General features: G+C 32.3%; 4 protein-coding genes across 6 annotated transcripts in view; 2 read left to right on the forward strand and 2 right to left on the reverse strand.

Moving 5' to 3' along the window:
• The first annotated feature begins 1686 nt into the window (after positions 1-1686).
• DENR (density-regulated protein) lies at positions 1687-3004 on the forward strand. The gene is made up of 4 exons (XM_089702964.1): positions 1687-2027; positions 2118-2288; positions 2499-2638; positions 2766-3004. The coding sequence occupies exons 1-4, from the start codon at positions 1850-1852 to the stop codon at positions 2808-2810; spliced, it is 534 nt and encodes a 177-aa protein (XP_089559090.1). The 5' UTR covers positions 1687-1849; the 3' UTR covers positions 2811-3004.
• A 662-nt stretch (positions 3005-3666) lies between these two features.
• The window catches only part of Atg1 (serine/threonine-protein kinase unc-51-like protein Atg1), a 57737-nt gene continuing 33448 nt past the window's right edge, over positions 3667-27955 (forward strand). For 2 of the 3 annotated variants that reach the window (XM_089702526.1, XM_089702528.1), the window contains exons 1-2: positions 3668-4069; positions 12530-12706. In XM_089702526.1, the coding sequence (XP_089558652.1) occupies positions 3941-4069; positions 12530-12706 (306 nt within the window). In that variant the 5' untranslated portion in view covers positions 3668-3940. Of the gene's footprint in view, positions 4070-12529; positions 12707-27955 lie in introns of all 3 variants that reach the window. The other variant, XM_089702525.1, reaches the window with a different exon arrangement.
• Positions 7719-11903, reverse strand: LOC149483467 (uncharacterized). The gene is made up of 4 exons (XM_089702894.1): positions 11892-11903; positions 9351-9571; positions 9162-9223; positions 7719-9087 (listed from the first exon to the last, which is right to left on the reverse strand). Exons 1-4 carry the CDS (start codon positions 11901-11903, stop codon positions 9047-9049), a joined length of 336 nt encoding a protein of 111 aa, XP_089559020.1. The 3' UTR covers positions 7719-9046.
• On the reverse strand, positions 24486-27326 carry LOC149483468 (uncharacterized). Its single transcript, XM_089702516.1, has 4 exons — positions 26999-27326; positions 26010-26472; positions 25793-25930; positions 24486-25478 (listed from the first exon to the last, which is right to left on the reverse strand). Exons 1-4 carry the CDS (start codon positions 27040-27042, stop codon positions 24774-24776), a joined length of 1350 nt encoding a protein of 449 aa, XP_089558642.1. The 5' UTR covers positions 27043-27326; the 3' UTR covers positions 24486-24773.

Genomic DNA, 27955 nt, shown 5'->3' on the forward strand with positions numbered 1-27955 from the left:
ATATCTTTTATTTTTAATGTATGTATATACAAAGTATTTATTATAGGAGAGTATATAGGAGTTATTCTTATTTGCAAATAACGAACACATCATTAAATATATTAGTAATTACCAGCTGTCATATAGATCACCTACAGTTAATGATATAAAGAAAATAATAATTAGAAGTAGGCAATTAACTAAGTATTAATTATTATTAAGACATAATAATATGTTCTTAACAATAATTAGTAGTACTAGTCTATTTAATGTTATTCACATTGAAATTTAACAATGACACATCTTAATTTAGAGAATAATTTTTTTATGAAACATTTCTTTAATGTTTTGTATATTTTAATGATCCTGTTATCATACATAATATACCTAATACCTGAATGACCCTATAATCGGTATCGAAGTATTCCACGTACTTTGTAGGTACCTAATATTGTTTATTGCGAAGATTAAAACCAAAGTTTTACACTGTACAATTGATATTATTTTTTATTATTAACTATTAAATAAATTGATACTTTATTTAAAATTTGTTTTACTGATGTCGTCCTTTGTATGGTCCCTGATTACTCGCTTTCATCATTCACGCTACTAGTTACTACCACAGTATTACAATATAATATATATTGTAATACTGTGCTACTACTTAGCATAGTCAGTTATTAGACAGTAGGTAGACTAGCTTTTGGGCCGCATTTTCCCTTTCCCGTGGGATTTTCGGAATAAAAACTATCGTTTTAATCCAAGTTACCCTCTATTTGTGTGCCAAATTTTATGACAATCGGTTCAGATGGATACGGAGCAAACGGCTTAATAAAACGGCTGTATTAAATAAAGGTTTTTTAAACATAAAATAGTTATAGTAGGGAAGTCCACGACTCCACGATGCTAAATGTGTTAGAATCTGTAGAGTAGATTGTAGACGATAGCGAGAAGGTTGTATAGTGTTTCCACTTAAGGTTTCCACTTTTAGCGGTGGGGCGTTTTTTTTTTATTTTTAAACATTTAAAAAAGAAAAAAAATGGCATGGGAATACTCGAGCGCGTTAAATATTGATATATATTACATGCTTCAGAGTTCAGGACGTGACTGAAATAAAATATTCTTTAATCTAACGATTCCTGCACTTAGGTGATTTCAAGGCTTTGATTATAGAGTGATAAATGAAAGTAGGTACTTTAAAGCGCGTCACACACGGTGAAGATACTATAATATTTTATCTTAAGATATAACAGTATCTTAAAATAAAATATTATAGTATCTTCACCGTGTGTGACGCGCTTTACTCGCGCACGTCAGATTAAGATATACGGGGGTTAATTACAATCTAAGAAGTCCCCTTTTCGCTGATCTGAAGATTTGAGCTAACCCAATTTAAAAAGCGTCTCATGTCCAACTAGATAGCGGATTGTAACATATAGTAATTAGTTGCTCGAAACTGAAAACCTTTCGAAATTATTAAACACATAGACAATATATGTACGGCACAGTATTTTTTGAAGTTGATTTGTTATTCATTGGTGAATTTCTCAATTATTTCCTTAGCTCAACACACAGAAATTATGTGAAGCTGTGATGTAAAGTGTGCAGTGTGTACAAACCTTATGTAAAACTAAGACGATTTGGACCTTTTTTTATCTGTAGTTTAATTTTACAAAAATCCAGACTCCAGAAATGACAGATGACATTTGACGGAATCCGTCAGCGGTCAGCGGTACTCGGCTCAAATTTTTATTTTATAATATTTCAATTTTGATAGTATTTTTTCCCCTTGAAAGTAAAGTTTAAGATAAACTCAATACAATACTATGCAATATACTGAGTCTTGATTTATTTAATTACTTCTTTAGCCATGGCGGACAGAGATCTTTCTTTAGGTCCTAGGGATGGTTTATCATATCCAATTAAAGTCCAGTACTGCGGTAATTGTTCCATGCCAATAGAGTATTGTGAATACTACCCTGAATATGACAAATGTAAGCAGTGGTTAGAAAAGAATCTACCAACAGAGTTTGAAAAAGTAAAAATAGGTATGTATGTTTCGTCTTCTTTGCAAGGAATAAAGTGAGGTTATGGATGTTTATTTTCTGTATAAATTTATTATTATTTTAAAAAAATAGATGAAGAAGACAATGCCGGTGGTGAAGAGGAAAAGAAACGACAAAAGCGTGGAGGAAAGGGAATGTTAAAATCTAAGAAGAAAGAGGATGTCCCAAAACTTGTCCAAGTCTCTCGTGCCCCAAGGGGTAAAAAGAAGTCTGTGACAGTTGTATCTGGATTAAGTACTTTTGGTAAGTTATCAAATATTAAGATTAATCACTAGACCTCAAATGTAAAGAAAAATGTTTGATTGACCCAAGAACATCAATAAACATAAATACATGAAACCTTAATTAAAAATAAAGGATTGTGAAAAGATTTAGTTATTTTTTCAATGTAAAAAAATGGTTAAATTAAACCAGATACACCTGTAATTGTAACACTGTTAATTTGTTTTCCAGATATTGACTTAAAAGTGGCTGCTAAGTTTTTTGGAACAAAATTTGCATGTGGATCTTCTGTTACTGGTGATGATGAAATTGTAATACAAGGTGATGTCAAAGACGATCTATTTGATGTTATACCTGAAAAATGGCCAGAGGTATAGTTGTGTAGCATGTTTAATATATTTATTTATTGCTTAATATGTTTGCTTTTTCTTCACATATTAATATATTGAAGTAATTTGTGCTTATGCCATTAATAATATCAAATTATTAATTTTACAGATTGATGAAGATAGTATTGAAGACCTTGGAGACCAAAAAAGATAGTCTTGTAATGGGTTTAAGTCATCTAAAATTGTCACAGTTGTTTCCTGAATGACAATATTTTATGTTCCACATTACTAACTGTTCAGGAAATAGGATAACAACATTTATTTATTTCTTGTGCTTAATGATGTGAATAAAGTTTTCATCATAATGTAAAGAAGCTAATTATCAGTTTCATTCATTATTTTATAAAATATTGTCTTATTAATCCAACAACCAAATCCTGAATATAAATAAATTAAATTAAATAAATAAATACATATTCTGTACATATTACATTTTTTTAGAGAACAGTTATAGATCTGCATGTAATGTAGTGGTTCTTATTTTTAACCGACTTCAAAAAAAGGAGGAGGTTATCAATTCGGCCGGTATAAAATAAATTTCCGAATTTTACATATCTCAAAATCCAAAAAATATACTATTTGGTTATAGTTTACTCGCAGATATCAGATAATATTATTTTTTTTTAATTCAATAAATACGTATAATAATTAGTTTTAGTGAACAAAAGCGTAAGAATTTTTTTGTAAATTGAATACGTACCTAGGTATTGAATGCTAAATCACAACAATAGTCAATAGATAAAACAGGATTCTAGAAAATAAATTGAAATGGCAACATTTACAATATCTGACTGTCACTGTCATGACGGTGAATTTATGTAACGTTATTTGAGATCATAAGTAAAATTTCTCTTAAAATAATTGTGTTTTATGTTTGTGAGTTGTTAATTGTTATAAAAGATCTTTGATATAATTTGTAGGCAGCAAAATAAGTTTACATGATGGGTTATGATGAAATACTTATTCTAAAGTGGCAACTTTTATTCTTGAAGTCTAAATTTTAAGTATGGCAACTTTAGTTTGCAAAATCAAACACAACACAACAAAATAAAATCACTTTTCTACGTTTTACGTTCATTGTATGTTGTGTTTTGGCACAGAAACAATGACTTGTTAGTGCATATTCGCATATAGTGAACATAATGTGTTTAGAGATTTCTTGGAAGTGATTTGGAGCAAGGACCATAATGTAGCGCGTAATCAAGTTCCACATAAGAGTATTCCAAAATCATAGTATTGATCTTTTGTCTTTAACTTTAACAGTGTATTTATAAGGACTTTAAAATGTCTGTGGTTAAAGGAAAGGCATTAGTGAAAATGGATGTTATCCAAGTTGGTGAATATGAATTTACAAAACAAGATATTATCGGTCATGGAGCCTTTGCTATGGTGTACAAAGGAAGGAAGAGAAAGGTACGTCACTGTGCTCTAAATATTCCCATGGTTCATCTTCACCAAAAATAGTTTTTCACAATGTTTGTTTTGTTATGAATGATTTCGCGTGTTGAAATCTAGGTTGTTTCCGCATTATTGATTCTATGTAAACTAGGATGTTGTAAACGCCATTGTAGCATCTTCAGAGAAGACAGCCTAGGTATCGATAAATATTTAGATCCAAACAAAAAAAGTAGCTAATTGTTAATATATTACCTAAATACAAATAGGTAAATAGTTTGATCTATACCCAGCCTAAATACAACGCTTAAGTAAAACGACTTTATTTTCGTAAATAAACAATTATTTAACTGGGTAATCCAACAAATAGTTTAAAACGTATAATTTAAAAATCTCATTATACTTATTTATCATTTTCAATTCAAGAAAAGATCATTGATTTGCCTACTCACAAAATCAAACATGTAAAGTGTAAACAATAGAAGCTCAACAATAATAGTGCTAAGTTCTTAAAAAATATAGATTAATATAATCTATATTTCATGATATTGTATATTTGAAACATATTATAAAAAATAAACCTTAATCATGTAGCTTTTACTTGTAGAATGAATTTCCATACAAGTCAATCAGATAAACATATACCTGGGTACATATAAAATTTGCAGTATTAAACAGAATACAAGTTACATCTTTTCTCACACATATGTAATTTTTTCATAAAATTTTCAACTAACTTGTGCTGTATTTAGGTGCATGGGGAAGTTATGTAGGCCAATTAAAAAATGTAATAAATCTTGGCAAAAACCTGTTAAGTATATTCCTATGAGATTATTGTATTTGCTTACTTCTGATTTTGGAACTGCAATTACTTGAATTAAAATAAGGTTATTTAAATATCTGATATCACAAAAATAATTCTAGGATTTTAAATATTGTAAAAAAATATATTGATAGGAAATGTTATGAACCTGTAATCAAAATTGGACAGAATGTTGACAACAGTTAAATTACTGCTCTACATATATGCACCTTTTGAGTAATGCATACAATTTTTTGTGCATTTGTCTTACTGAGTGTGTATTAACTATTATGTCAGTATGTATTTGAATTTCTAAATTTTATATAAAGTTGGTATTAAGAAATATGAAACAAGACATACTAATTGCCTGCATATGTTTATAATATAAAGTACAGTAATAATATTGGTAACTCTGGTTAAAATCTTTGTAATTTTATTAAAACAAGGAACATTGTTCAGCTATCAAAAGGAGAGATATCAATTAAAGCCAGAATTAGAGGAAAGTAATTTACCTTATTTACTTACAAAATATGCGTATTTAAGGTATATCCTTTTTTATTAATACACTAGCGGCCCGCCCCGGCTTCGCCCGTGGTACATATGAAAAATAGATGTTGGCCGATTCTCAGACTTACCCGATATGCACAGAAAATTTCATGAGAATCGGTCCACCCGTTTCGGAGGAGTATGCAGACTAACATTGTGACACGAGAATTTTATATATAAGATACTTGTCGTCCAATCATTGTAATTAAGCTTTGTGTGCTCCAACTACACAATATGAGATACACAACTTTTGATATATCTCGCAGAATATGTTTACAACTAGAGTCTAGAAACTAGATAAACTAGTCAGAGGAGGTGTAAAGCATTGAAAATTGAAATGTTATATTTGAATTTAATGAAATTTTAAATGTGAGTTCTTCCACAATAACTTTTGAAACTATAACTAGGTACTAAATCTATGATGGGGTGGAAATGTTCCACATCCATGCACATGATATACATACTACTATATTTTTCAGTTTGTCACACATATCTCTAGCAAACAAGTAAGTATAATGATACTTCCTTGCTCTGAGTATTCTCAGCTTGGATTTCAGTTCTTTGTTAGAAACTGGTGCAACAGCCTACAACTAAGTATGGTAGTAAGTTTTAATATGTGCTTTTCAAGGACAGCTTGCTCATCATATTCTCTATGACTTTATTTTTTCATTTTATTTCTATAAATATAGACTTAGTAGCTCGTATGTTTTTTTTTTTCATATTTTTGATGTTATTACTTATTTAATTATGTACATAAATAAGCTATTTTGCATTTAGTTCTGTAGCCTGTGATATGTATTTTTTTATTTTAACAGATTTTCCAATTGTAGTAGGTATATTATATTTTTAGCTTTGGGGGTTTCAATAATAAAGTATATTTTCCTGATACAGAATATCTGAAGACATGTAATTATACCTATGAAATATCCTGTTTAGATACCTACGAAAGTTTACGTAGCGAATGTAGCTACGTAAAAACTATGAAAAGATATTTGAATATAAATGCTAGAATAATAGACAACTATTATTATTTATTATTATATTCAAGATCAATCCAAAATGAAAGTCATCAAAAAATACTTATACTATAGTATAAGTATTTGATGACTTTCATTTTTCCATTTCTTTTGTTGCTAACCACGCACGTACGATTTTGGCTCAGATGATTTATGCGTGGGAGATCGCCCTCACGTTATGTGAATAAGCTATTAGCTCTCCCGTAAATACTAGTAAAATTCGTCTTAACTGCAATTAAACCGCTAGTTTATCCCAATAATTGACAAACAATTACTTAAGGCGTATGTTGAAATCAGGTCAGACAGTAACCGATGAACCTATGGAATGTAGGGCGGGCTAATCTTAGAACAGCGCCGGCGCAGCCCTGAACCCCTTTGCGTTAAAGTAAAACAAGCAGAATGATACACATACCTAGCTAAATATATCTTAATATAAATTCTGGTAGGTACATAGTCTTGCTATTGGCGTTAGCTGATTCATACTGGATTGATTACCTAACAAACTTAAATGAAAATGTTAACTTTGAACTTATGATAAGATTCTCTTAAATAGGACATCGAGTTGCAATACCGCTGTAAACAAGAAAATCCTACTAATATTATAAATTTGAAAGTGTTATACCTATTTGGAGGATGGTAAAGAAATTAATATACATATAGGTACGTGATTATTTCCTACAATTTTAAGAATGTTACTGTAAACTATGGATGGTACAATTGTGATGAAACGATTAAGACGATACACAAAAAAAATCCACTGCTTGGCGGGCGGAGTCTAAAGGTGGCTTCCCACGGTCTGCGATTCTACGGATCTACACGCACAGCCGACGACTACGGACGGCAACGCACCGCAGACAGGGCTCATCCCACGGTCCGTGATAGTGCGGATCGGTCTGTATAGTATATAAACCATTTCTATTAGAACCAAAAAAAGTAACCAATATTGTAATGACATGTTGTTTATTGCACAATTTTTTAAGGCGATGCAAACAATCACGAGCAAGGTACAATCCGTCCGGTACTTTTGATACTGAAATTGAAGGCGAAGTGCGTCCAGGTCCAGGCAGTTGTGACCTGTCGGTCTGTGATGACACGGACGCGCACGGACCGCGCCGCACGAGCTCGCACCGCACCTTTGAAAAAACCGACTCGCGACGGATACGGCGCACCGCCACAGACGCGTCTGTGCTACCACGGACGAGTCCCTTCCCACGGTGCGTAGGTGCGAGCTGGTCCGCGTCCGTCCGCGACATCGCAGACCGTGGGAAGCCACCTTTATAGCTCGCTATCGCGAACGCGGGTGTGCGCGAAGTCATTCTTGCAAACTCGCCGCGCTGCCGCTGGCCGACTCGGGACAAACATGTATGGAGTCGTCATACAGTTATAATATTGTCATACATTTATTTAATTGTTGATTTATTGGTTTTATTTTCTTGCTTATAAACAAATAATCTTCTTTTTAACAACTACTTAGACATTATTAATAATTATTATCATTTCGTAATGTTTACTTTTTTACAAAATAATACAGGTTATAAATAATCTTTAAAATAACAAAAAATATTGTTACTCTGAAAAAATGAAATGGTACTCAATAACGCGGACTACTGAATTGATTTAGATAGAATTTGATGCTGACGTAGATACATCATGCCCAGAAATGAAAGGTACTATTTCTGAAAGAAGTTATAAGCCCTAATTCTTCTCAGTCAAAGTCAAGAGTGGAAGATATCACTAATACAGTAAAACTGATGCGAAACTTTGGATGTTAATTTGTATATTTTTTTGTTAGTTGTTACTTAATCACGTCAAGACTACATTACCAATTTTGATAAAATATAGCTAATTGCCTGGATTTACACATAGGATACTTTTTATCCGAACTGAACACTTCTGTGGGAAAAAACAGGATTCACGATATAACCTAATTCCACGCGGGCAAAGCCGCGGTCGGAATGATATTTTTTTAAATAAAAAAATTGTTTAAAAAAAAAACACAAAATATATTGACGCATGTATTTATTTTTTGCACTCTATTATAATTGTAATTATTCATTACAAATAATCAAAATAAAATAGCCAGAACAAAGTTAGGCCCTGGTAGGGTAGGTAGGCAGGTACAGCAATGTGAGACGAACACTGGCTTATTTATACCAATAATAATGTATTAGTTATAAACATTAAATTAAGTTTACAACAAAAATACATAATATTAGCTAATGTGAAAACGAATCAACCAATCATCCCACAACAATGAAATGTGCACACAAATATTCATCCAAATCGGTTCATGTGATTAGGAGGAGTGACTGCAGCGCCATCTTCCGGGCCCAATTATGTTTCCAGATCACCCAGGAACTCAATTTAATATACTTACACAAAATTTTTCGAAATGAAAACTCACATTACTATGTAAATATGAATATAAACCTGTTTTAGTACTAAGAAATTTCCCGCACAGGTGTAGTAAGTATAAATGAAATAAATATCAACATCAAATTCTTTATACAACATACTTATCTACCACCTACTAAGAAATGTAATTCTTGAAATTTTTTCGTATTTTTTTAAATATAATACTACTCCAATGAGCTTCTGTTCCATATTACGGCCACCATACTTCCACTAAGTTCACCATGATTTTTTATTTCTTTGCACTTTGTTGCTTTTTGCTAAAAATGGAATCATGCGATAAAACCAGTAGAGCGTTGATAACATACATTTTTGACTGAATAAAGGTACTTACGAAGGAGTGGGTTCACATTGTGAACAATCAGTGGGTTTATTTTCCTTCTGGATTCCGGATTTCTGAAAAGATTATCTATGCTATAAATGAAAAAAATCTTACACATTCGTTATGTACTTAAAACAGGGGTACATATCAAACATCGTCTATAATACAATTATCATCAAATTTAAAATAAAACCAACTTACTTCATTAATTTGTTCCAATTGTAAGCATTCTTTTTCCTCCAACCTTTATGTTTCTTCTTCTTATTTTCTTTATTGTCCCCATTTGTCTCATTTTGTCTTATTGTGTTGTCACCCTTTTTTACGATGGCGCGAGCGACACAAGTTCCCCGTGTGACGGCCGTAGCACGTAGCGGGAATGACTCGTGCAGCGATCGGGGTGGGAAGGTACAGGGCGGCTCTCGCTATATTGGCTGGTCGCGCGCTAATTTCAAGTATTTCTTGTTTATTTCAAAACCATCGCATATTTCAAAATTCTAAGGGCGCTTGTGCACTACAAGGAATTTTACTGTCCGGCATTCCGATTTTTTACGGTCCGGTGTGGCATGAAAAAACCGATGAATTGCTTGTGCACCTGTCCGTCTTTACTCGGATCAGTGCGGTACAGTTCAAGGAAGTATGGCGGCATGATTGTTTTCGCATTTTACAAGAAACGAGTAAAAATATAGAAGGTGAAATATTATATTACTTCGTTATAATAAAAAGTAAAGTTCCGTAAGAGATTTAAAATGCGTGTTTCACTTATTTATTTTAATCGGTGACGAGGAGCTAAATCTATTCCCACTTGAACTTTAACTTACCAACACTTACTTAGATAATAATTATAGGTCAATGCTTGGTCAATGTATATAAAATAACAATACCGACTTCTCAAATCTCATTGCCAGCTAAAAGAAAGTAAAACAAGAGCTTGCTTTCAATTGGCATATGCAATAAAAAGAGTAAAATCCAAGCAAGTGGGCACTCGAAAACAATTATACCTACAGCGACTCGTAAACTCAAAAAACCATCCGGAATAGGGAAAAGTAAAATGTCGGACAGTAAAATTACGTATAGTGCACAAGCTAGTATATAGATTAATGGAGTGCCATACCGGACCGTAAAAAATCGGAATGCCGGACCGTAAAATTCCTTGTAGTGGACAAACGCCCTAAATCGGTAGACGTATAGGTTGTATGTTTTATAGTTAACTAGCGACCCGCCCCGGCTTCGCACGGGTGCAATGCTGATACTAAATACACTACAGAAAAACTTAATTTAACGTTGTTTATAAAAAAAGCGGCCCAGCCGTACCGCGACAAACGGTACGTCCCGCAATTTTTAAATCTGTAATATCTTCGAAAATATTCTCTTAAATCATACGGTGTAAAGGGCCATATAGATCTATAATAAATGAACAATGTATTCAAGGTATTTAATTGGTTTAGGATTAATGCTGTATTGGTTAAAATCGCTTCGAAAATTAGCCATTATTTATCGTAAAAAGTAAATGACAAAAAAAAAGTTATTGTGGGTTATCCATAAGAGATAGACATATGCCATCGCGGACTTTTCTGTAGACCTTTTCAATGTGTACAATACTTAGTACATTATTTTGATAAAACTCGTAGGGTTCAGCCTGCGTTTGCAATGTAAGCGGAAAAAATGTAATTATTTACGACATAACATTAGAAACCTCAAAAATAACAGTACTTCTCCACTATTTAATGGATGTTATTATACATATAAACCTTCCTCTTGGATCACTCTATCTATTAAAAAAAACCGCATCAAAATCCGTTGCGTAGTTTCAAAGATTTAAGCGTACAAAGGGACATAGGGAAATAGGGACAGAGAATGCGACTTTGTTTTATACTATGTAGTGATATCCAAAAATTCGTAACTTTACGTTTGTTATTTTGAAGATGCCAGAGATTAAAAAAAAATAACAATGAGAACTTTGTATTTTTTTTCTATCGAGAAAATATCATGGAATCATGTTTCTAAAACGGTAGACGTATTGTGTTACTATTGAACTTTCTTGTCAAGAATTTTCATCACGACAACTTTAATAATATAAAAATTACGAAGGTTTAAAAAGGGCCGTAAATGTTAGAAAAATTAATTCATCACCTTAAACTTTCCGCGTAATTTGGCCCTTTTCTTATGTAATCAATTGACATTTGCCATAAAAGTAGCCTTCGAAATTCTTATCATATCAGTAGAAAGTACAATACCATATATCTAAACTTTAAAGCTCTACCTCATATTTATGGTAAACATTTGTTGAGCAACAGTTGATAAACATGGTGGAATATTGTTTAAATGTTGACACTCCTCGTATCTCACTCCTCGCGCATTTCAACGTGCGTTAAAAACTCTGCACCACCACAATGTTGCCAGCAACATTTGGCAGCAACTCATCAACATTTTGAGTCAACATTGATTCTGAACAAAATATATTTACAGTGTATATGTGTCTAACCTGTAATGCTCTAAGTTTCTAACATACAGAAGACCCCTTTGATATTTTTAATTATATTACTATAATTGTATGATATAAGATCACTAATTTCCTACTACTCATTTTAGTACAGATATATACATTGTTATTTAAATCCATTAAATCTTACTAAAAATATGAACACATACCGAGTACTGCGGTTGTATAGGAGACTTTCTTATGTTGCAATAAAGACTTTTTGTCGAGGTAGTTCACACAATATAACTTCAAATCAAGAATACGGGTTCCGGCATATCGAATGTAAAAATCGTTTCACACGCGGCCACTTATGTAATTGTATTCTGCAATAACCGTATTTATGCGTTTATGCACTCCATCGCGCGCTGGTTGGAAAAAAAATATAATAAGAAGAAGTCAAAACCGTTAGGTTTTCTTATCAATAAAAGATAGAGGCTCGTAAGGGCGATGACTTCAAAATTTAAAGCATGTTTTGTAAAAGGTTTTTTTTTATCCAAGAGTGTTTTTTTTTTTAAATCAACGTTCCCGAAATAATTAAGGTTCTCTATTGGTATATGTGGCAAACCGCTTCCTTGGTACAGTGGTTGACGCGTGAGCGTAGAACCGAGGGGTCCTGGGTTCGATTTCCGGTGGAGACGAAGAAAAAAAAAGTCATGGTCTGGCAGGACACAGAAGGCTGATCACCTACTTGTCGCTAAAGAAAATCGATCAGTGAACAGATATTATGTACTTTCATTTTTTGAAGTTGGTAATAAAAAGTTTACAGGAAATTAGGTAAAAGCAATTTTAATGTAGGGAGGTAGTTACTATCCAAAAACTGCATTGCTTTGGGATTAGGTATTAAACAAATTTGAGATCTTTGTCGTCAGAAATAAGCTAATATTTATTTCTTTTGCTACAGAACCCATCACAGTCAGTGGCCGTGAAAGTCGTCACAAAGAAAGGTATACAGAAGGCATCAGAGATCCTGGTGAAGGAAATCAAAATTCTTCGTGAGCTGACGGCGCTCCATCACACGAACCTTGTCGCTATGCACGACTGTATGGACAGCACAGCTTATGTTTATGTTGTTATGGAGGTGAGTTTATATACCAACCCTCATATTATTAGATACACCGTGTAATAATTATAGACCATACATCCCACTGTATGAATACATATGGAACCGAAAAGCATTATCTAAGACGTGCGTTGTCTATTAACTATTTTACCACTTGGTCGATAAAACATACAAAAAATTACCCACCACGTAATATTGTTGCGCACTAGACTAAGTTATTACGTAGGTTTTAATTTTAATACAAAATATAAATTTCTGACTTTATGCACGTTTATTTATAAGTACAAACTGCGCCGCTTAATGTCGTTTCAGTCCTGATAAATAACCTGTAACCCCCATATATTTACACACAATGTAAACGGAATCCGCGTGCTTTGTTTAATTTGCTCACCCGTTTGGTTCTACAATTACCAGGAAGTCGTGGTTATTAGTTGGTACTAGGTGCCGATTGGCGTCCGTAACCCACTGGCCTTGCCCTTAATCCGTCTGCCGATAACGACATGTACATTACTGTCGCCTCTTCAGGAGGCTATATTTTTATATTTATTGCTACACTTTACATGCGAGACATTATATACAATTTATTAAATAATTTACTTATTTTATGTTATTATCACTGTACATTATAAGAGCTAACTTATTGTTACATTACTAATACAGAGATCTTTTATTTTTTATTATTTTGATTTATTTGCACCTAGTAACTACAAAAGTTTTTTAACATGACGTTCATTTTCATGATATCTATTATGTATACGTACGAAATACTCTTCCGTATGTCGCGCCTCACGCTGCTTGATTCGTAACAAGGTCAAAGCTTCATTGGCTCACCTCTTCGTGTTATAAAACTGAGCAAACGATATCGGGTTTGTCGCATTTGGTGCACTTCTCAACTTGTACACCATGCTCAAATGGTGAACTTAGAAACTGGTGCACTTCTCAAATGGTACACTTCGCAACTGGTGCTCTTCTCAATTGGTGCACTTCGCAAAATGTGCACTTTTTATCATGAGTGGAGATTTGGAAAAATTGTTTAAAAATGAAAGAATCTTTTGTTTTGCGTAGGTTATTTTCTTAAAAAATACAATCAACCTTTTAATTAGGTACACTCTTACTCAAACAATTTTCAATGATCATATAAAAGTCACCCGTAAGTTATAAAAAAAATTGTGAGAAAGATTTACCTAAGTACTGCAAAATCATTATAATAAAATATATAAATAATTTTAATTAAACTCTGCATAAACACTATTTTATTATTTTTTACATATATAAAAAAGTCCCTCGAAATCATATTCATTATCATTAAATAAAAAAAAATATTTTTTAGCATAAGTTCATTATATAAAGATATGATAGGTAGGTATATTGTAATCTTTCTTACAATTTTTTTTAACTTTCGTGTGAATTTTTATAAAATTGAATTTTTTAAAAAACCATCGAAAATTGTTTAAGTAAGAGTGTACCTAATTAAAAGGTTGATTGTATTTTTTAAGAATATCATCGAAAATTGAAAAAAAATCATCGAAAATTGTTTGAGTAAGAGTGTACCTAATTAAAAGGTAGATTGTATTTTTTAAGAAAATAACCTACGCAAAACAAAAGATTCTTTCATTTTTAAACAATTTTTCCAAATCTCCACTCATGATAAAAAGTGAACATTTTGCGAAGTGCACCAATTGAGAAGAGCACCAGTTGCGAAGTGTACCATTTGAGAAGTGCACCAGTTGCTAAGTTCACCATTTGAGCATGGTGTACAAGTTGAGAAGTGCACCAAATGCGTCAAACCCACGATATCATGTTCTATTAAAAAATATAAATTCGCATGACGGTAATTAATTGTAAACACTAAATAAGTAAGTAACCTATGTCGTTTATTGTGCGAGTTTCATATAAGGAGTAGTTGGATAAACATTGCGGTAAACAACATTGTTTACTATTGGTATATTGGAGTTATCAGACGTTGATTCAATGCGTTTTAACAATGAGACCGAAAGAGTCGACGACCGGAAGTCTGTAACAAATTGCGCATCAAATTTTGCGTATGTAGACGAAGTTTCGATAAATTGCGTATATATCTAATAGATTTGATAAGAAATCTGTTCCAACCGCACTAATTCCACAATTCCACGCAGCCGTAACGTGTTGTCTCCTCTAGGCCACACTATCAACCTAAAATTAAATTCAACTCTCGAGATAAAACACGTTTTGCTAATAATAATTTTGAACTGCGTATTTGGTGAAGTCCGATGCTTGTTTTTATTTACATTTCCGAATCACTTACATTATTTTTAAATAGTCAGGTACACTACACTAAGAAGTTTATTATTTGCAAATGGATAGTATTTTTAGATGTATAACGCGAACACCAGACCGAAACCAACGCAATGAATGCCCTTTCGTATCAATTGTTCCACATAAAATTAATTTAAGAGACGGGTACTACTCCTCCTATGGATATGAGTCTTTAACATTACAGCTACAATGTTCTTAATAATCTTATTCAGATACAATAGTATCGCAGCATTTGGTTATTTAAGTTTAAACGGTGTCACACGACGTACTGCCCTACTAACCTTTAATATCGTTGATGACTGCTCTGAAATCTCTCGTACCGACTATCTGTACGAGATAAATATACCGGTTATGTAAATAACTGTATATGTAAACTAAACAGTAATGATTAGCTGGTTAATTTTACTTTATTAAGTATTATGATTGGAAAAAGGGACATTAAATGGAAATAGGTGTGGGTGCGTATATCTAATAGTCATTAAATATAATTATACTAATTCTTAACGATCACTGTGATTCACCGTAAATGAATTATGTACGAGTTTTATTTTCCTACTTTTTTTCTATGTCTATTTAATGCTCATGAATAACCAATCACATTTTATAAAACCACAAATAAAGCATTACTTAATACTTACATAAGTATTTTTTTACTCATTACTTATTTATTTATAACGATAACTCGTTGACATTGAGTATTAGACTGGGGTAGAAGCCTTTGAAAATAATGAAAAGATAAAAAAAATCGCAGTCGGATGAAACCCATTAGAAAAGGAGGGGAATATGATAAAAATGTAAGGAAAAATAAATTACGGTCAATCCGAGTTCGGGAAGCGGGAGGGGGGAGCTTTTAAGAGAAAAAAATGGTTTCTCTCGATTTCCGACAAAACTACAAGTCCTATAGAAAAAAGTTCAATGGCAAAATTTACTAAACAATTATAACATTAAAATACACATAAACGAACCGACAAGACAAAATTCATGTATTGACATTATAGCAAGTACAATAAATAGTGCAGAAGGCAAAACGTTAAAGCTATTTTTATCCGACCACGACACATGTCAAATTATGCAATTTAAAACTAACAACTGTACAAAAACAAAAGAATACTTTTTCATAAAAAATCGTGACTATTCGCATGAAAATATTAAAAAATTCAACAAATATCTAAGCTGTATAAAATGGAGTGATGTTTTTACTGAACCTAACGCCAATACAGCGTTCAATAACTTCCATCAATGGTTCTGTCTTTTATACGACCTTTGCTTCCCTGTAAGTAAAAAAATTATAAAATGCGGTTCAACAAAAGTAAAATGGGCAACTAAAGGTATCAAAACAGCTTGTACTACAAAAAGACAACTTAGATTTCAATATTATAAAAACAAAGCTCAGGAAATTAAAATGAAGTATAGGAAATACTGCAAGATTTTAAAAAACTGTATAGACTATTCTAAAAAAACATTGAATGAGAAATATATAAAACTTTCAAGTAATAAAATAAAAGCTACCTGGGATGTAATAAAAAATAATAGTTATAATAATATACTGAAAACATGCATTGACAAACTTAATATAGACAATATTGACGTGAATGAACCTATGATTATTGCTAATAAATTTAATGACTATTTTATAAATATTACTAAAAATAAAATCAACTCAAGTACTGGACCTATGACTAAAAATTATAAAAATAATATTAACCCAGTCAGTAAAAGTATCTTTATTGCTCCTACTTCCGTAACAGAAATCTTAAATATTATTCAGTCACTCAAAAAGACAAGAGCTGTTGGCTATGACTCTATCTGTACTACTATACTCAAAGAATGTAAACAGTACATAGCACATGTTCTGGAAAATATTTTAAATAAATGTTTCGACCAAGGTATTTTTCCAGAAATGTTGAAGCTATCAGTGATAAGACCCTTACACAAAAAAGGAAATCGGAGCGAGATTAACAATTATCGCCCCATTACTTTAATTTCTATATTTGCAAAAATCTTTGAAAAGGCTATATACAAAAGATTATCAACGTTCTTTCTAAAAAATAATGTTATAAGTTCACAACAAAGTGGTTTCCAAAAAAACAAATCCACAGAGATGTCTATATTTTCCGTGTTAAAAAATATAACTGAAAGCATTGATAAAAAGATGCCTGTAATATCAATATTTTTTGATTTGACAAAGGCATTTGATGTGGTTAATCATGACATATTATTGAATAAGTGCGAACAATATGGAATCAGAGGCATTGCTTATGACTTAATCAAGAGTTACTTATCCGGAAGAAAACAGTGTGTAGAAATCTCAAATTTAAATCATAAATATGAAATGACGCCGTATAAATCATCTTATGAGTATAACACGTGTGGTGTACCACAAGGAAGCATGTTGGGACCTTTGCTATTTTTAATTTATATAAATGATTTACCAAACGTGACGAATTATAATTGTGCATTATTCGCTGATGACATATGTTTGACTATTCCTGACAATCAAAAAGATTCTGACTATAACATGACTTTGAATAATACATTAAATTCTATTATGACATGGCTTGAGAGTAATGATTTGACACCCAATATGACGAAAACAAAATTTATTCAATTTACTAATTATCAGACAAATAAAATTAGCATAAATCTAGAATACAATGGCAAACAAATAGAGCAAGTAGATAGTACAAAGTTTCTCGGGGTACAAATTGACGAGCATATAAACTGGAAATTACAATGTGAATTTATCTGTTCTAAAATTAACCAGTTCGTATTTGCCCTAAGAAAACTAAGAAAAACAATTTCGTATGAAGCTGCCCTGACAGCATATCATGCTTACGTTGCTTCTGTGCTAAGGTATGGTATACTGTTTTGGGGAAACTCAACGAATGTAAAGAGTGTCTTTATTGGACAGAAGAAATGTGTTAGGGCTCTCTGTAATGCGTCCCCAATGGACTCTTGCCGACCACTCTTCAAAAAATGCAAACTATTAACATTAACTGGTTTGTACATCCTGGAATCTTGTATGTTTGCTAAGAAACATAAGGATTTGTTTAGATCTGCAAAAGAGGGATATCAACTTGGCAATAGAGACCCTACAAGGCTGCTGATGCCTAAATGCCGTACGGCCTTACACCAAAAAAATGCATCTGTTATGTGTATAAATATATTCAATGCAATTCCCAAATCTTTGAGGGAATTGCCATTTAATATTTTTAAAAAGCGTTTAAAAGCCTGGCTAATTGAAAAATGTTTTTATGACTTAAAAGAATTTTTTCAAAAATCAAAATATGACATAATATTATAATTTTGTAATTGCTTATTTATATAAATTAAATTGTATTTGTAGTAATTGACATTTAATAGTAAAAAGCGTAATAATTGACATAAATTTTATATAATAATTGTAAGTGAAAAAGGTTACATAATAGTTGACATATGTATAATTATTATAAAAATGATATTTATGTAGTAAGACATTGACATTCTCTTGTTAATTTTTGCATGCCAATCAATTGGCGATTTGTGCTGAACAATGAATTATGCAACATCTGTAAATCTACCACATTTCTTGCAAAATAAATCATTTCATTTCATTTCATTTCATTTCATTTCATTTCATTTCATTTCATTTCATTTCATTTCAAGTTGTAGGTAATTAAAAGTTCTACAACTTTTGTATTCACAATTTTTTCACATAACCTAAAAATTTAGGTGAAAAATTAAAAAAACCAAGTTTTTGGTCTTTTATTTATATCTACTTCAAAATTTCTTTTTTTTCTACGAAATTTGGTGGAAACTTACTTTATTATGTCCCAAATACACTGTAATTTATTTGATTGAAAATATTTATTTTTTCGCCTTATTTTGAATTAATACCAAAAAAACAACCTAATTTTCAATCGAAAAGTCACCCGTCAAAATATCAGCTTTTTTCAAAAACTTGGGGTGCCTTTTATTCATTGAAATCTCTACTTTCATATGGTGTAAAAAAAAATAAACACCACTATAGTAAATGTTCTCAGGAAATGCATACAAACAGTGTGATAATGAGCTTTTACTAAATCAGGCACAATTCTTGAACTCTATATCTTCTCTTGTATCGGCTTTTCGGTAATATTTCAAAAGAAAAATAATTATCTGTTCTAAGTTTAATATTTTACAGCATATTCAAAAGCAAAATGATGTCGATAAAAACATATCAGGTAGTTCGAGAAGTGTGCCTGATTTAGTAAAAGCTAATTTTCAGACTGTTTGTATGCATTTCCTGAGAACATTTACTATGGTGGTGTTTATTTTTTTTACACCATATGAAAGTAGAGATTTCAATGAATAAAAGGCACCCCAAGTTTTTGAAAAAAGCTGATATTTTGACGGGTGACTTTTCGATTGAAAATTAGGTTGTTTTTTTGGTATTAATTCAAAATAAGGCGAAAAAATAAATATTTTCAATCAAATAAATTACAGTGTATTTGGGACATAATAAAGTAAGTTTCCACCAAATTTCGTAGAAAAAAAAGAAATTTTGAAGTAGATATAAATAAAAGACCAAAAACTTGGTTTTTTTAATTTTTCACCTAAATTTTTAGGTTATGTGAAAAAATTGTGAATACAAAAGTTGTAGAACTTTTAATTACCTACAACTTTGCCATTGAACTTTTTTCTATAGGACTTGTAGTTTTGTCGGAAATCGAGAGAAACCATTTTTTTCTCTTAAAAACCATTTTTTTCTCCCCCCTCCCGCTTCCCGAACTCGGATTGACCGTAATTTATTTTTCCTTACATTTTTATCATATTCCCCTCCTTTTCTAATGGGTTTCATCCGACTGCGATTTTTTTTTGTTTCAAAAATTATCTTCTCTAGTCTATATAGCCTGGTTGTGAATAAGTAAATCATGTATTTGGTAGCAGAATTATCGCGCTATAAGAGTTAAATATGATTCAACATTTTCATAAGTTTAGAACAAAGGATACGAGCGAAGGATGTAAATAAGACAGTCCTGCGTTTATTCGGATTGCGCAATGTAGTTCACTCGTGTAGAAACTAGAAACTATCTAGGTGGCAGGCGCGCCACGTTTGTTGGGATCACCGTGCCTGCACGTGCTGGCCCTGCCTCGTGGATGTGATCAACGCGATACAGATAATTGCGCACAAAATGACGGTTACCCGCTCACTTAAACAAACGCACAAATTAAATAGGCCAAAGAACTAAGAATCGTTTTCAATTGAAGTAAATATTGAAAAATGTTTTTCATGTTTTTCCGTGTCTAATCTTTTCATTAGGTATTTCGTTAAATGATAAGAAGATAATGTATTCATGTCAAGAGCTTATTGGTCAGTGTAACACAGGGAACTAACGTTTTATTGATAATAATATTGCATTGTATACCTACAATATAATATTATAAATAATAAATAATAACACACTTTCGGATTAAGTAATTTTGTATTGCACTCATATTACCGATTACTAATCTATATTACAAAGATTGTAAAAAAATTAAATTGCTAAGGATTCATAGGTAGGTACATGCTGAAAATGTATGTCCATAGAATTGATCATAACCCAAGTACCTAATACATATAACATAACATAAGTTGTGTAATCATAGTGTTTAGGATGTAATAGAAATAGGAATATAGTAACACCAGTCAAACACCTTGCATGTAGTACGGTCTACCAAATTCCTGGAGTGTGCTGGAAATTATTGTCACACATATTCTTAGATAATATTTTTTATGGACACAATATCAACGAAATGAATTATCTTTTTTAGTTACCAGTGTTGAAAATTTGTGACTAGTTCTTGAAACGTTTTTGTAAGTTTTTATTTACATACCGCCTACTTATAATAGAATGTCAAGGGCAAGAAGACTATTTTATTTAGGAGTCGTGTGTATTAAATGCGTAATATAAAGCAATTGCTTGCGTGGATTTAAAGCCAAAGAAAGTTCATTAGCTTCCGTTAATTTTAGCGAAACGTGTTGTGCAGCATCTGACTTTGTAATTACATCTCCCGTATATTATATTTGTAAACATTTCAACTTATATTCTACTCAATTCAGAGTTCAGACTATAATTCTTGAAAAGCAACACATTTTTTTTATTAAAGTTATTTATTTGGTAAATATTAAATAACTAGCTGCTCCGCGCGGTTTCACCCCCGTGGCTCCTGTTGGCCGTAGCGTGATGATATATTAAAGCCTATATATAGCCTTCCTCGATAAATGAGCTATCTAACACCGAAAGAATTTTTCAAATCGGACCAGTAGTTACCGAGATTAGCGCGTTCAAACAATGAAACAAACAAACTCTTCAGCTTTATAATCTTATATATAAAAATGAATAACAAAATGTGTTGGTAAGCGCATAACTCGAGAACGGCTGAACCGATTTCGATAATTCTTTTTTTATTATATTCCTTGAAGTACGAGGATGGTTCTTATGTAGAGAAAACGTAAATATGTACCACGGGCGAAGCCGGGGCGGACCGCTAGTATTAGTATAGATATGTATCCTAGGAACTATAGGATGTAGGTACATTCTTCTATTTTCAAGTCTAATTTATTTTGAAATGAGAACTGGTATAACTTTACGAACTTTTTTGATGTTCTTGATATAGGTATCAAATAATATAGTGCTATTTTTAATAAACTGTTCAAAGCTTGACTTGCGAAGGGTTTACATAAAATTACATTTAATATTTCATTATTACCGAAAGTGGCTCTGATGTTTAGAGTTTTAGACGTTATTTGAAGTTTGAAATTTTCTAAGTCATAACCACAATATATACCGAGACAAATTCAACGAGCGAAGAACGAATGGTTGAAGGGATCTGTTCAACCGTACGTTCTTGAGTTAAAAGCGGTGTAACTAACATGACTTTCTTTTATAAAATATAGACACGGGCCTTTTTGACATTGAAAATGGAACAACATCTAATAAGCTTGACAACTGAAACTGAAACAAATTTATAGTATTATAGAATATACCTAGTCTCAACCAAATACTAATAAATATTATGTAAATTGAAAAAAATCAAGCAAATTAATCTTATTGCTTTATACTTTATAGTTTACTAGCTTTTCACCCGCAGCTTCGCCCGCGCAGTCAAATAAAAACCCGCATAATTCCCGTGGGATTTCCGGGATAAAACCTATCCTATTTCCCGGGGTAAAAAGTAGCATATGTCCTTTCTCGGGTATCAAAATATCTCTTTACCAAATTTCATGCAAATTGGTTCAGAGGTTAAGGCGTGATTGAGTAACAGACAGACAAGAGTTACTTTCGCATTTATAATATTAGTATGGACATGGACTAATAGTATGGATATGCATAATTTATATCCTTGACTTCTCCTTTACTTCTCTTTTGTTTCATTTTTACGCAAATGGAAAAGTATTCAAGGCGCGCTTTGCAAATTATGCAACAGCGTTATAAATTATAATTATTATCAGACTGCTAGTCTATCCGCGAGCTCGTGCCCACGTGTCGTTTATAATTTATATATACATAATATCATAGCAATGTGGGCAACATAGATGAGATTTAAATATTTATTGATGTCAAAGCAAATGACGTGCGTCTTGTCATTTTTGCAGACCACGGATATACAAACAAAATGTTACTAACGATTTATAGACGTCACGCTCACGTGTCCAATCTATTTAGTGTTATATTTTTTATTTTACTTCTGGAAATAACTAAATGTTAATCTTTACAGCTAGAAAGTAGTATGATGAGGCGTGATTCAAGCGTATAAGCACTGATCACTCTGATAAAAATATAAACAAGAATTATGTACACAATAAATGGAATATAGCTTCAAATACAAACATTAAAGAAAGAAACAATAAACATACATAAGACCCTACAAAATGCACGTGGTATGGTCGGACCTTGAGCGTTCTGAATAGGGCTTCACACTATTGCCACCGTGTTCATAAATTTGTCTCACCTGTGCATGCGTCATTACCTCTTCGGTTTCTTTGTTGTAGGTACATAAATAGCTTATATAGCTAAAGTCTTACGTAGGAATTAACTATAAATAACTGCAATTTTTATTTCTACATCTGATTGCAAATACATATATGTGTAGGCAAATATGGGGAATAAATACTTTTTTTACTTACATATTACCTACCTAGTACCTAGGTATATATCTTTTCGTAATGGCTATCCTTATTTTATTATACATTGTGGTTATACGCGTGGTTTCTTCACTTTAGAAACCACATTTATAACACCATCCATTTACTAATATTACATATTATTCCCTCATCTGACAAGAGCGTCTAGATTGTAGGCTAGGTAATAAGCGCGTATGATTGCGTCAGGTTAGTTTCTACGTACATTGTAACTCGTTGAAGCTTGAAAGTGAGGCACCGGAAACCACATCATTACTTTCTACAGAGTCAAATCAGTATTTTCATTTAATTCAAGCAGATCTTAATTTACAGAATACATTTTTTTAATTGAAACATTTTGTACGCGATAGTAGGTATATAGTTTAATAATGTATGGATTTATAGCTACTGTTACACATGCTCTAAAATAGCTCAATATGAGCATGCTGATGAGCAGTTTACGTTTGCTAGCAATAGGCATGCTAGTTTTAAGTATGCTCCTGAATAAGCATGCTCAAAGCAGACATTCAAATACACATGCCATTTTATAGCGTGCTTCCTTGCTCTCTGTCAGTTCAAATAAAGTCATGGACAATCAAACAGCTATCCGTATGGAGCTAAACAAGATCATTCTTTTGCTGGCGATGCAATGCATCCAGAAGCTTATATCAGCGCTTATACATATCATATAAATTGTGCACGCGCACTTCACTTGTTGCGACCGACTGATCGATACTAGCATGCTCATTAAGCAAACCTGTTGCCTCCTTCCACCCGCGCCGCAGGTAGCATGCTCAAAAATCGCACGCCTGTTGATTTTTGAGCATGCTCGAAATAAGCATGCTTATTTTGAGCAAGGGCTTGGACACACGTGCTTGTAAGCAGCAAGTGCTCGGTTGAAGCATGCTGCGTGCTTGAAATAAGCTTGTGAAACAGTACCTTATGTTTGTTATTATTTCACACGTAAACCACGGAACGGATTTTGATGATACTTGGCAGTTATGAAGCTTATACCAAAACAATAGATAAGCTATAAAACTACTTGTTTATTCCCACGTGTTCGTCCGGGTGTTAAACCGCACGGCACTGAACATTGGAGGTAACCAATATCGAGTTGTTAACCTACCTCATTGTTATAAAAATAAATGAGAAAGCGAAACTCCGGTGTGCATTCGACATCGACGCTCTCCTCCGATGAATAACGGTTCTCAAATCTTGTAGTGTTGAACTTACGTCTGTTGAATATTTTACTGTTTCTTCGAAAATTTTAAAAGAGCTTTAAAGACATTATTTTCCAATTTATTCAGTTAAAATTATTTAATGCTATCTGTGCTATTAAGTCTACATAATACAACCTTATTATAAATAAATAAACCATTCATATAAATAAATTTATTCTGTAATCGATTTAAGGGTGACGTAATACAAAAGCGCTTTTAAATTATTTACATACAAAATCTATCCTAATAAACTTAATCTACAATTTCGTGTTTACAAAATTAAATAACAATTTAACTAGTTTACATTAATATACACGCGTCCACAAACTAGTCAAAAGATAAGTTAATAACATACATTACACTTTTCCAAACATTGTTATGTCTCATTCAGATCAAGTTCATTCAACACGAGTATAATATTTAGTCCATTCACCATTCACTAATTCTAAACAGGGGATTTATCATTAGCTTTTTCTTGTAATGGGACTTCTTCCGGAGATGTACCATTGACCGTGGTGCGCTCGTTTGTTCTCGGAGTTGAACCGAATTTTTTCTTTATTGAACTCCAATTCTTCTTAATAGTTATAACAGCCACAATGACAACCATAGCTGCTATTATAATACCTATTACACTTTTGTCTACACCACCTCCAGATTTCGATTCAGCTGTTTTTGCACCTATCTTCACTTCTGAATCTGCTTGCGACGTTTCTGTTGGAGCTTCTACAATACTATTCAAAGGAACGTTATCGATGGGTTGCTGATTAACAGCATTACGTAGGGAAAATTCTGTTACTGAAGAAGTACTTTCAGAAACTGAAGATGCTGCACTTGTTTGCGGGGTAGGTGCTGTTGTTGCTTCCGTACTAGGCGTAGTATTACTTGAATTAGATTCAGTGTTTAATGATTTCTGAATATCATCGGGTTGGAATGCAATCATACCCGGCAACGTTGCATCGAATAAGTCATCTCCAATTGATTCTGGTGCATCTGGACATTCAAATATCTTCTTCTTACACGATTCATAACAAACACTTTCCAAAGTTTCCTTTAATGATTTGCACAAATCTTCAGAAAGATCAGACGCCGTAAAGGGCAGCGTAAGTTGGCGTAGTGACTTTAGGTTAGAAAAAAGTTCCGGTGTAAATTTCTGAAAAATATTGGATAAATAAAAACTATTAAAAACTTAATTGCAATTCAATACCCCTAGAAATTCTAGGAGAATTTTTAAAATATTATTAATAAGAATTAAATTAATTATGTACTTGATATGATTAATTATTATTTTTAAAGCAAAGGCTCTCGCCGGCGCGGGCGCGAAATTTTATAATTATTGTTTTGAATAACTAAGTATTCATTTAAGTTACGTTATTAAGATACTTTATTATTATTTTAATTTATAATACAGATTAAGATGAAAGACAAAATTACTTATATTTCGATCTTTATAAGAATGTATCTTACCGTTCTTATATCGTTGCCGCCTAAGTCTAGTTCTTCTAACTTCATTACCGAAAGGCTATTTTTCAAATCTTGCGGAAATTCTATCAGGCGGTTATTTGCTAGTTTCAATTTAACTAATGCTGGAAGCTCGCTCACCGACTGAAATAATGTTGTTAGGTCATTGAAATAGGATGAACAATTTTTTTCTCATCTTATTAATTTTATGATAAGTACTTACACCTGCAGCCAATTCCATTATAGCGTTGTCATCTGCATTAAGTACTTCCAATTCTTTCAAAGTGGATATCTCTTTGGGAATCTCTGTTAACTTATTGTTATTTAAATTTAATGTGGTTATCCTTGAATCTAGGGGCCATGGGAATTCTGTAAGAGAATATCCAGAACAATCTACGACGAATTTGTTTTTATCCCCTTCAATGCTGCAAACGCATGGTTTTGGGCATGGTAATGGAGACGAAGAATTGTTAGTATCTTGTTCATTTTCGTTTACATCTAGTGGCATTATATGTTCCAATTTTGGGATTGCTTCTTGAGTTGTGATTTCAATATTATCATCTATAGATGGGTCTCCACTACCTTCTATAGCATCGTCTACATTTTTAGTCTCTAACAAAGGTTGGATATCACCCTCGGAAGGTATTTCCGTTACATCACCATCTTGGCCGCTAACGATTCCTTGGCTGAAATTTGGTAAAGATGCATTAACACGTGACTATATAAAGCAATGGATATCTTTTATCATAACGAGCTGACGTAGAATTGCTAAGTACAGAGATAAGAATCGTGATAAATACAAGGGCGTAACTATAGCTGTATACTTTTAGAATATTCTATAAACCTAATTTTAGATAAATATTATATTCGTTCATGTTATTTGCTTCAAGAAAAAATATGTATAATGTATCCTTGTGGTCTGTCAAGTGGCGTACCAGATGTTGTTTTACAAAATTAGATAAAAAATAAGGTGTTACACACATAAAAATGCTAATTAAATTAACGAACAAATTAAACATTTTAATAGTTAATAATGTAGTACATACTTCAGAATTTAATTGTATAGGTATTGCGAATGGCGCATAGTAGTTTACATGAAATGTCTCCATTTACATACTTTATTTTAAATAAATTTAATTGACATCATTTAAAGGTGATCGATTATATAAACACTATTATCGATGTGTCATTAATTAAATGTTATTTACTTACATCAGACAAGCTGCCAAAATAAAGCACAGACGTTTTGTCTTCATGGTCACTAGGAATGTGGTTCACTGTGTTAGTATTGGCAACAGAGTTCCCTTGCTACCCTGCTTAGCACTAGTAGCATCGGGTCGCAGAGCGCGTAACTCACTGACACTTATAAACTATTATCACTCCACGATAAGATTACCTGCTGCATGGCGAGCTTATCGCGAATCAAACTCGATAACGATTGTCCGCATCAACAGCAAAACTAATTTCCTCTTTTTCCAACAACATCTCATATACTTCAAAGTATAATTTAGCGTTCATACAAATAATATTTTACGTCATTTCTTATCAGGCCTCTAGTCGCATAATGACTTCTAAAAATAATCACACTTTAATATTTTCGATGATTTACAGACGTTTCTTGAATTTATCTATACATATAATAAAATCGTAGGAAAGTCAAAACTGTACATTGAATATTTTTTTAAAAGAATACATAATCCATGATCTATAATCGATATAGAAGCCAAAAACATAGTTTTTAGAATTTTTGTCTGTTTGTCTGTTTGTCGGTTTGTCTGTTTGTCTGTTTGTCTGTTTGTCTGTATGTTTGTCCAGGCTAATCTCAGAAAGTACTGCACAGATTTACTTCAAATTTTGCATGAATATTACTAACAGGTCGGGTCAGGCTGTTATATACATATTATCATGCTATCACCTTCGGGGGAGGAGCTGTGAACCTTTATTTTTCTTACGTATTCCGTGTACTACGACAGCGTACAATATAAAGACTCATGTTTAAATGTTGTTTTTGAGTAAGCCATGCTATTGTCTACCTTTACACTATAAAAACTACATCATTTAAGTAATTTTGGCAGAGAAACAGTATAATGAATCTTAGTAGTATAAAGACAAATTTAAAACAGCGCCATCTATGAGATTTCATTAAAATTAAATCAATTTACATAATAT

Source organism: Colias philodice, chromosome 13 (genome assembly GCF_061535455.1).
Source record: "Colias philodice isolate Cphi_HAF_F1 chromosome 13, ilColPhil1 Martin Lab GWU primary, whole genome shotgun sequence".
In the NCBI taxonomy this organism is placed as follows: domain Eukaryota; kingdom Metazoa; phylum Arthropoda; class Insecta; order Lepidoptera; family Pieridae; genus Colias; species Colias philodice.

What these genes read in the sequence shown, in the direction of transcription:
- DENR (XM_089702964.1), top strand. Translation starts at nt 1,850, where the DNA reads ATGGCGGACAGAGATCTTTCTTTAGGTCCTAGGGATGGTTTATCATAT. An exon ending in GTTTGAAAAAGTAAAAATAG is followed by an intron (nt 2,028 to 2,117) that starts GTATGTATGTTT and finishes TTAAAAAAATAG; the next exon opens with ATGAAGAAGACAATGCCGGT. An exon ending in TACCTGAAAAATGGCCAGAG is followed by an intron (nt 2,639 to 2,765) that starts GTATAGTTGTGT and finishes TTAATTTTACAG; the next exon opens with ATTGATGAAGATAGTATTGA.
- LOC149483467 (XM_089702894.1), bottom strand. An exon ending in AATTGGAACAAATTAATGAA is followed by an intron (nt 9,224 to 9,350) that starts GTAAGTTGGTTT and finishes TAATCTTTTCAG; the next exon opens with AAATCCGGAATCCAGAAGGA. An exon ending in CAATGTGAACCCACTCCTTC is followed by an intron (nt 9,088 to 9,161) that starts GTAAGTACCTTT and finishes TTCCATTTTTAG; the next exon opens with CAAAAAGCAACAAAGTGCAA.
- LOC149483468 (XM_089702516.1), bottom strand. Translation starts at nt 27,042, where the DNA reads ATGAAGACAAAACGTCTGTGCTTTATTTTGGCAGCTTGTCTGAT. An exon ending in ATTTTGGCAGCTTGTCTGAT is followed by an intron (nt 26,473 to 26,998) that starts GTAAGTAAATAA and finishes ACCAAATTTCAG; the next exon opens with CCAAGGAATCGTTAGCGGCC. An exon ending in GCGGCAACGATATAAGAACG is followed by an intron (nt 25,479 to 25,792) that starts GTAAGATACATT and finishes AATATTTTTCAG; the next exon opens with AAATTTACACCGGAACTTTT.